The following is a 10,608-nucleotide window of genomic DNA, read 5'->3' on the forward strand; positions in this document are numbered from 1 at the left end:
TGCCCATCCTATTTAAAAATGTGCACAACTAGAGATATTTATCCAGAACCTCCAGAAAGTAAACCCAGTCAAAGCAAATTCAAAGTGTATATAACATTGAGTATTGTAATTAATATATACTATTTGACGAAAATACAATAAAGTCAAACAAGGTTGAAACTATGTGGCATTCTGTATATATTTGATTGATTTTTTGTCAGCATTTTCAGTTTTCACTTCGGCAGCACAATTATAGTTTCAGAAGCTTGCAGTCATTTTAATGATTCAAAGGCAATGGATCTTTTTAAATACAATGAAGACACTGTTGACTGTGAAGCCACTGAGATGTATAAAAGTCAGCTGGACTGGTAGAAAAACAATCACTAGTACAAAACAATATTTCTGTCACTGATGTTAAAACATGAGAAATAGCACTTGTAGTACTTTGCATGTTAACGGTAAAGCATCCTCATAGAAAGCTCCTTAGGAGGAATGAATGATTGTGCCGTGAACAAGGTGATTTCACAGACAGTGCACTTCAGTTAAACCAGACCAATGAGATCCAAATGTTATGCAACATTTGAAACATGATCAATATAAACAATATAGAGTATATTTGTATACTGTGCTTAATGTCTACACAACACTCTTAATGAACGGCAGACAACGGTTACAGCTGTAGTCAGAAAATCCTCCAATATTCTGCAAATAAAACAATCCAAAATCAACTAATTCTGCTTCGATCATTTATACGGACATTAGCATATAATATGCGTGGCAGTTATTCATTTAATGAAGGGAATTTTGGGGTCTGTTCATTGGATGAACTCAGGCCAGAGAGAAATCGAGTAAAGGTCTCCAAAGTCTGGCTTCAATTTATCTCTGTAAGTGTTGTCCAAATCAACACATAATATATTCTCTAAACTTTTGTTCTCAGCTCTTACAAACAATCTCATTGTTGATTTCAACAAACAACCAGAATTGTCATTTAATGCGTCATCACAAGAATCAAAAGATTGACCTATAGGCACCTACGAGCAACTCTCTATTACGAAATTATGAAATAAAATGATTATTACTAAATAAAGAGATTAGTAATATCAAAAGTACCTCTTTCATGCAGGTTTAAATAAACCTTGATATTTAAAACGTTAACTATATGTTGATCCAAGTGCTGTGATTGGTCATAACATTCAAGATATAAATATTACAGCTACCGCCATATGTATATCCACCTTTCTAGGGATTATGACATGATGTCGTGCGTTATTTTTCCCCTAAATGTTTAGGCAAGCAAACTGACGGTAATGGTTTCATTTCATTCCCAGATGAAAGAGTTTCCTGTAAGGTCCTGGTCCGCCCCACAGGCCCCTGATGTAAGAGGGGGAAAAAAAAAAGAGAAATATGTTGCAGCAGCTCTGGGAAGCTTCATTACTACCAACTGTTAATGCATTGTGATTTAACTATATACATACTTGAGAAGCCCATGCCAGTAGAGGTGAGGCATCACATCAGCTTTCATGTGATACATTAATCTTCTCTCTTTGGCTTGGTTGATGGGGAATGTTTCCAGAGGTTGTCCATTGTAGTCAAACTCTGCCAGAATCACTGTGTTGTAGCTTGTGACCAACGGACATGAGGTGTACCCGTCGTACTATAAACAAACAAAAAAGAAATGATGGATTATGCATATTTACTTCCTCAAACTTAAGCAGAAATCAAGTTTCAAGTGCCTCTTACCTTCTTGTCTGGTTTCTGATTTTTCAGTATTTTGCTGATAGTTCTGTGCAAGATGGCAGACTGAGCAGCTAATGAAGAGAAAACAAAGTTCAAGTGTTTAAATGCACCAACTGCACTTTGAGCTCAAGGACAAATTTCACTGAAAATCCCTAAGAATTTGTTGACATAACCCTCTGAATCAAAGGTGACCTAAGGATAGACTTACAGACTCACTGACAGACACGCACCTACAGCTGCTTGCTGGCTATAAACAGCAACATCATCCATGTTGATAAAACAGTGGTCAGCATTACATTTATTATTGGATACAGGCGTTTCAGAAAGTAGTCGCTATTGCACTCCCAGTAGTGGTTGGGTATGGATTTAATCATTTATACACAAACACGCACCTACACATTGACTCACATGAATGCCAGGACAAAAATGACAGTGTGGGGCATAAGAAATTCTATACGCCTCCACAATTAAATGGTTGCACAGCAGAATAGACCAGGGCAAGGTTATAAAACCATTTCTAAAGCTTTGACAGTTCACAGTATCACAGTGGTTTGAATAACTGTGAAATGAAGAAGTTTAGAGACAGTTACTCAAACAGAGAACGTCAGAAGTCTTCTGCAGAGATAGAGGACCTCCTGGAAGCATGACCATCTCAGCCGCACTCCATTTCTAGCATTTCTAGCAGACCCTAGCGTCGTAGCTGATGTGCACCACCCCAGAAATGTAACTACGCACCGCGGCGACGCAGACTGCAGGAGCTGTGATTGGTCCGCTTGGTAGTAGCATGTTTCCGCTTTAGTATTTCAAATTGATTGTTTTGGATCAATACAGATGGAATACATCAAGGAAAGGTTAAATGAGGAGGTTCGGAGACACAAATGCAAATGACTCATCTTCGGCGTTTGGTAATAGTTTGAGTCAGAAGACGGAAGTAGAAACAAAATTAACCCGACTGGTAAAAAAGACACAATGCGGACTAGTTTTGGGTGGCGTTTTTACAGGGCGAGCCAGACTGACGAGCGCACAAGTATAAATGGCTCGCACCGGTGTAGGCTTCATGCGCAGGTTACGGCGTCTATGTCCCGCAGTGCTTTAAAAGAGCCTTAAGGCATTCATGGTAACTAGGCAGAAGCCACTACAAGACATGACATCCAGAGTTCAGAAGAGCACTTTCTGGTCTATTGCACTCAAGGTCAAGGAAGATATATTCTAATACTCTCTTATACGAACCCGTCCAAAAATTGTTCAGACCTGAATGTTAATGGGTTGAACCGTGCAACGGTACCAGGTACTAATCTGACAGTGGTGGCAGCGTAACGCTATAGGAGTGCTTCTCAGTAGCAGGGGCAAGGTGACAGTTCAGGATTGAGGGAAGCGTGATAGCAGGCAAAAACATAGACGTCCTTAAAGAAAACCTGCTCTAGCGTGCAGGAACCTGTAACTGGGATGAAGGCTCATGTATCAGCACAACAATGAGCTGAAGCATTGAGGCAAGACATTTGCTGCAGTCACTTAAGGACAGTACTTGAGTGGCCCAACCCTAGACTCCTCACAAACAACAGAAAGTTGGAAGAGGATTCCGAAGTCGAACGCAAAGACTGGGATAAACTTCCAAATGCAGGAGTCAAACGTACCCGAACACACTGTAATTTATAGGTTACGGGTTTGGATTTTTAATAAATGTGCAGAGTTTTCTGAAGACGTTGTTACTTAGTCATTAAAATCTATGGCGCAATAAAGGGTACAAAATGTGAAACAGTCTGAATACTACCAGAGAGGTGACTGTATCTTCTATGCTTAGACATCGAATGTAAATATGATGTCTAAACTTTACTGCACTAGGATGACAGCATAACAATTAACAATTAACAGTAAGGACGTGGCATAAAAACAAGAACATTTTAATTAGCCAGACAGATTGGGTTTATCTGTTTTTGTATCATGTGCTTCTACATTACTAGCTTCTTAGGGTGTGGTGTATGCCTATATAGTCTTGTGTAAACTGGTGATTGCGCAATAATAAAAAAAATCAAATCACAAAAAGTACGGAAAGGAAGCAGGAAGTGAATACAAGATAAAACCATTAGCTGTATGTACTAAGGGAGTACTTTCCAGGATTATGCTTTAGCAATGTTCAGATGAGTGACACAGCATTCACTTACCGACAGCAGCTCCAGTTTTGGCTGTGGGCAGGCTGGTACAGTCTCCAATACCAAACACATTTGGATATTTGTTGTGCTGGAGGTTGTCTTTGTTGACATCCAACCAGCCGACCTCATCGGCCAATGGACTGCTTTTCACCACCAAGTTGGGGCCCATTGGTGGCGTGACGTGGAGCATTTCATACTGGTTAAAAAAAAAACAACAAACCTTAGTTAATATTACATACAAATCCTTCAGTATTACAGTGTAGATTATGATGTTATTGTTAGATTTACGGTAAGATAGTTACCTCAAACACTTTGGTTTCACCTGGTTTGTCAAGGTTTTCAAACACAGCTTCTTGCTTGTCTGCTCGCACTTCAATCAGATTATGCCTAAGGTTCACTTGTAGGTCCCGACGTTTCACAATGTCCCACAGTGATTCAGCATATTTCTTGATCCCAAAGAGCACAGGTAGCGATGTGTTGTATATTATATTGGCCTTTTCCCTTTTTCCTGTCTTAAATACGAGAATAAAAAAAAAAAAAAAAACTCATTAAATTTGAATGCTCACATTTGATTATTCAAACTTTACTGCGTATACATTAGTTTAATTACCTTTCTGAGATAGGCATCTGATAGGTACATGATCTTCTGTGGAGCCCCAGCACATTTCACGGGGGTGTTTGGAAACGTGAACACAGCGTTGCCTTCTTTGAAGTTCTGCAGTGCTTTCCATGTTTTCTCCACAGTTTCCACCGAGTAGTTTGAACCAATCTTCGGATGCTCAAACCCCTCAGGCAGTCCTTTGATCTTTGAGAGTGAATTTCTTGGGATGAATTTAAATTTGCATACGAGGACAGAGACAGAATGAATGAATGAATGAATGAATAGCGCACGACCTCACCTTCTCATAGTGGAGTTGTAAACCAAGGGCCACAATCAAATACTCGTAGGAGATCTGTATGAGGAAAAAACAAACAAATTCATAACACCATTCAGCTTTATGTACACATGCTACTCATTGCCAAGTCAATAAATGACACATTATGAAGCTATTTTATAACATCCATCTACACACTGTAAGATAACAGTTCCATAAAGCAAACATACTTCAGTCCCATCGTCTGTGCGGACAGTATTTGAGTCTGGGTTGATTTCCTGAACCTTAGATTTCACCCACTTCACTCCAGACGGCATAACGCTCGCAGTGGAACGACCTGATGAGGTTACAGTTTTTGCACCAGCACCGACCAGCGTCCATATTGGCTGATAGTAGTGCATCTGGAAAAGACAGAAAAGTAGCACTAACTTGACACTGAGAAATGCTGTCATATTTGTGATGGAACACTGAAACAGAAAAATGTAAACAAGGTTTCACAGTTGATTGAATGAAAGCCACTACTTTACATAAACAGTATTGTATAACAAATGAAAATCATAAACTCGTGGATCCTTGCCTCACTTGGCTCCACAACCGCCACATTTCCTGCCCCGACCAATCTCTTCATCCGGGCACTCATTGTAATGCCCCCACTTCCTCCTCCGAGCACAAGCATTTTGTAATGCTGCTTGGCAGAGGCACGGCTGCTCGTGTGAAAGTGGGAGATAGCCGTAGCCGTGGAGTGGCACTGCCTGAGACGACGCAGTGCAGCCATTCTGAGTCTGAACCAGAAGGACAATTTCAGTGAGCAACAACTCAGCTGTGGATCTCAAACAAACAAGATCTTAGAACAATGTACACCATTTCCTCTCTACATTTACATGTTGCTTTGCATTGGTAGAAAGTAACATGTTTCACCTTTTACTGTAATGATCACTGTAAATAACCCCATCAGACTGTAGTTTTTCATCAATAATTGGTCTGCTAACTTGTACTGGTGAAAATAATGAGGTCATGATTTTGACTGTGGCTTTTACCGACCACAGCTATAGTAACACACCAGAACCACATGAGACCTGACAAAAACACTACACAAAACGTACAGATTTACACCCAATTGTTCTTTAAGGGAAAGTTGTTTTGTAAAATGTTGCACAAGAAAAAAAAAAAAGAGAACTGCTCTGCTTTACTTTGATACACAAGGCCTACATAGTGTACAGTTTACCACCTTGTTTAACATAACCCCTACAGCTGTAGCATAAACAAATTAAATTAACGTGTAGTCACACGCAGAGAAACCCAATCGGAGCGGAACCATTGCTGCTGCAAACTGCGTAGTACTGTCTCCACAACCGTCATTCCTCTACAGGCGTGGACCTGATAACGAGGATGTCGCCACGTCTAAAACACACAAACACACTTGCATAATACTCACCTGGACTGAATTTAGACAGAAATCCGCGAAGAACGAGAAAAATACCCTTCACCTGACGTGAACTTGCTGTTGCCACCCTCCGCGCACAACGGACGGAGTCGGTGTCGAATTCGAACGATTCGAACCGAAGTCTAGAACGTTCACCCCGCCTTCCAGCCGTTCGACCAATCAGAAACGACCCTCATTAACTGCCATATGTGCCAGCTTTAGCATATCTTCATATAGCCTAGCTAAACCTTAAATAGCAGCCGAGTTTATGTCGGTCTTCTTCTCAACGACGCCGAAAGTGTACATATTTTATGTCGTGTTTCTGCTCGCATACCTTTGTATGTGCCCCGAAACAACTTCCAGGGGGGCGTGTTGGGTCCACCCTGTCCTGAAGTAGTCATCCTGGAAGTAGTGCATTGTAAAACATGTTTACAGTGCAAACCTGAACCTGAATCTGCGTCCGCACAGTAGAGGGCTCAGAAACACTATATGCTTTTGACGAATGAATTGTTTTCAGTAAATAATGTAGAATTCAGTTTTCATGTAAATCACTGTGATCCAGCAAAAGCAGTTATTGTGTCACTGTCACTGTTTCTAGTAGCCTATTATTATACTAGTTCACCCGCTACTTTGAATTAAACCGGTGTAACTTCATGTTTGTAACTTGTTGCCAATTTTCTTTACGTTTAAACAGATTTGCTGTATATGACTGAAGTTGCATACATTTTCACATATAGTGATAAAAGTGAGGTATTGTTTATTATTGCTAACCCATTTCACTAGCCCCTCCTACAAATAGAAAGCTGTACACAAGCTACGTCAAAATGTTCCTATCACCATGACTTTGCTTAACTGCTCTCATGCAACAGGTTTTCCTGGTTTCAGATATCATCTGCATCAGATCTAAAGCCTTGTGATGAGTTCATATAAATAGGTCTAAATTTAAGGTGTTAGCTTGTGTGGATTCCCACACTAAATATAAAGAATAAACTGCCGTGTCCTTTGGAGCCTTTTAATCTCTGTAACGAGAGCATCAGGTGGTTTTATATTCCCTACAGGCCCAGCCTCGCCCTTTGCACATTTGTTTGTGTTACACAATGAGGTGATACCAGTCTATGTTTTGAGCATTGAGCATGGTATTATACAGAAACATATAGATGCATAGTTTTTATTGACAATACAAGGGGGTTGCCCCACTCTTCAACCTTCTCCTGCGGAAAAGGTTAAAGATATGAACAGTTTTACATAGAAATGATTTATCAGAGTACGATAACAATGGTTTATTTCAGAGTACTTTATCACTTAGGTGGGTGTGTGCTTCCTAACTGCATTTTGAAAGGTTGATACTGTGGACAAAGTAAGATGAATTTGAGCACCCATGGACGGAGAAGCTGATGTGTCTCCATAACAAAAGCGAAAGCTGCGGTGCATCTTCACGTTGCCCTGATCATTATTTGGTTTACTGTCCAGGTATAATCTAACAGATTAGAGAAGACTCGGCAGCTGTAAAAATGAGAAACCAGGCAAGGAGCCCAATGGCAATTCAGTTTACAACTTCTGGAAGAATTACTTCGTCTAAACATAAAGAGTTACTGATAATGTTGTGGCTGCAGGACTTTGCCCAACTCTGTCTCCTAAGTAACATTCATATCATTTATGTCAGTGTTTAGCGATAAATAAAAACTTAACAGACATTCACCATCAGTTTTTTCATTAGTTTAATGTCCTAAACCGCATTAACTAAAAAACGCAGGAAAATAGTGACCAAATATGACCGAACGTGAGTTGAGATGAAACAAGCAGATTATAGACAGTGGATCTGGTTTGATGCATACAAGAAAACAGTTTCTCATCTGATCTAATTTCTCACTGCTACTGCCCTAATTTCTAAACACACTTAAATACAGTTTAATCCAAAAAGTGGTTTTAATGCCACCAAACCATCCAAACAACCACCAAAATCCAGTAACGAAAGAAAATCACCTGCCCTGAAAGATGCAACAAGACAAGACAAGTTTGTGACGACTAATAAAACAAACGGCGCTGGCAGTGTTGTGTTATGTTGTGCACTCTATTGACCTATGTCCTTATCCCATCAATCTTAAATATGAAGTTTGCCAAGTGGTTGCCAGGGATCACCTTACAAAGTTGACAGTATCCACAACGGCATGCACGTAGATTACAGATCACAGATCACGCTGCTTAAAGCAGACAACACATGATTAGATCAAGATTAATGTTATGTACTGTGTTGTAGAAATTGCATTTCACAATCACAGGAATCATAGAAAATTGAGGTCCTGTTTGAAAATAGTTAAAAGCATCAGGTTGGTTTGATATTATTATCCATGTTATTTCATTATGTTGTTTAAAAAAACAAACACAGAGAGGTGTTTCTAATATTTTGTCAACCAAATCTATATCTATGATGGCACAAATAGCCAAATTTGTATATTTTAAATAGAGACAAAGTCTTAACAATTAAAATGTCCCTGATAATGAATACACCGATGCATGAATGTCTTTATTTGTTATATTAAAAACTGTGCTTTCTGTAAAATAAATATTTATGCTGCTCTTTATTTTAAAGATATGCATTTAAATGGTAAAATGTAACCGGAGAACATTATATTATCAGATGAATTAGAAGAATATTAATATCGTTACTACACAATTTACTGAAGACCTGACAGTACTAGACTCAATATTTGCCATTTAAATAGTCAAACATATAATATAGAGTAAATATTTAATCGTTCCACCACCTTGTCTGTTCATTTACCACAGTTGTGTCAGTACTGGGCCGGCGTCTCTGCTCCAGAGGGCAGTATCATCCCTGGCTTTGAGACATACAGGAGATCATCTCTGCGGTGTACTTTGTCTTCTACAGATGCACCACGTGGGGGCGCTATTATAATAAATGCGACACTGAGCTAAAAAGGAAAAGCTACTAATTAAATAATTTAAACAATTTTACCATAATGTAGATGTATTCTGTCAGCTTGAATAAGTGTAAAACTGTATTAGAAATCACTTAAATCAATGAGAAGAATTAATATTAAAGAAATAATAGAAGAAATAATATTAAAAAGCCTTTATTCAATCACATGGCTAGTGATAGTCCTGGATATTGTGTTGCTTTTAGCTTAAATATCCAAAAACTCTCCCGTTGGTTGAGTTGCTTTTGTCTATCACCTCCCCTTAAGGTGTTGGGTATATGATCAATACCTATAGCCCTAAGGATGGAGGGATCGCTGTTGTGTTTTTCTCTGAAATGGCGAGCCATTGGGTAGTTATCATTTTCTGTTCTGATTGCATATTTATGTTCTGAAATTCTGTCTTGTAATCTCCGTTTGGTTCTGCCAACATAAAACACCTCACATAGAGGGCATTTCAGCTTGTATATTACAAAAGTGGTTTTACAATTGATAAAGTGTTTGATTTCATAGGTTTTGTTACCATGTATATCTTGAAAGTTTTTGCATTTGGTCACGGTGGAACAGTGATTACACTGGCCACACTGAAAACTGCCTTGAGGTTTAGCTGATAACCATGTAGATTTAGGAGATGCTGGTAAGTAGCTATGGACCAGTTTGTCACTCAGAGTAGGTGAACGTTTAAAGCTGAAAATAGGAGGCTCTGAAAAAATCTTTCTTAGAGAGACATCACATTGTAATAGGTTCCAGTTTCTTTTAATTATATTTTTAATGTGATTGGCCTCTGTGCTGAATCTCGTAGAGAAGAAAACTCTTTCTGAGCACCGCCTAGTAGCTCTATTTTTCAGGAGTGACTGTCGTTCAAGATTTCTTGCTTTATTTTTGGCAGTATGGACAACACTTTTAATGTAGCCTCTCTGTATAAACCGTTCTTCCATCTTTATGGCTTTTTCATCAAAATCATCAGTTTGATCACAAAATCTTCTAAGTCTCTGAAATTGACCAAAGGGGATATTTCCTTTCAGATGTTTTGGGTGACAGCTTATAGCATGCAGTATGGTATTGCGAGAGGTAGATTTTCTATATATAGTGGAATGTAGAAAACCTTCCTTGTCTTTGAAAATTTCCAAATCGAAAAAACAAATCCTGTGCTTATCTAATTCCAGAGACAATTTGATGTTTTCATTCGTCTTATTAAGAAATTCATGAAAAGCTAATAGTTCAGACTCTGATCCAGACTCAATGAGGATTTAGAATTTTATCATTTTTTTGTAAGAACTGTTCACTTGTAACTCTTTGATAACTTTATGTTTATGATGGATGGGCTGATATATATGCTTGTGACCCTTTGGGGAATATTGGATCATGATATTATACTTTTTGAATCTTCTTTGGGCTGCGAGGCCCCCTCCTGTTGGACTTTGAATATGACTTCCTTTGTCTGTTGTGCTGATGAATTGAGTGCCAGCACCTGGTACCAGTCTCACCAGTTCTTTTTAATTGTTTGT

General features: G+C 38.9%; 1 protein-coding gene across 1 annotated transcript; it reads right to left on the reverse strand.

The window, feature by feature from the left end:
• Window positions 1–160: 160 nt before the first annotated feature.
• On the reverse strand, window positions 161–6,520 carry sqor (sulfide quinone oxidoreductase). The gene is made up of 10 exons (XM_084555377.1): window positions 6,177–6,520; window positions 5,319–5,523; window positions 4,972–5,142; window positions 4,766–4,819; window positions 4,477–4,671; window positions 4,169–4,378; window positions 3,879–4,062; window positions 1,720–1,787; window positions 1,455–1,633; window positions 161–1,350 (listed from the first exon to the last, which is right to left on the reverse strand). Exons 2-10 carry the CDS (start codon window positions 5,514–5,516, stop codon window positions 1,293–1,295), a joined length of 1,317 nt encoding a protein of 438 aa, XP_084411503.1. The 5' UTR covers window positions 5,517–5,523; window positions 6,177–6,520; the 3' UTR covers window positions 161–1,292.
• Window positions 6,521–10,608: the final 4,088 nt, after the last annotated feature.

Source organism: Chelon labrosus, assembly GCF_963514085.1.
Source record: "Chelon labrosus genome assembly, chromosome: 11".
NCBI lineage: Eukaryota > Metazoa > Chordata > Actinopteri > Mugiliformes > Mugilidae > Chelon > Chelon labrosus.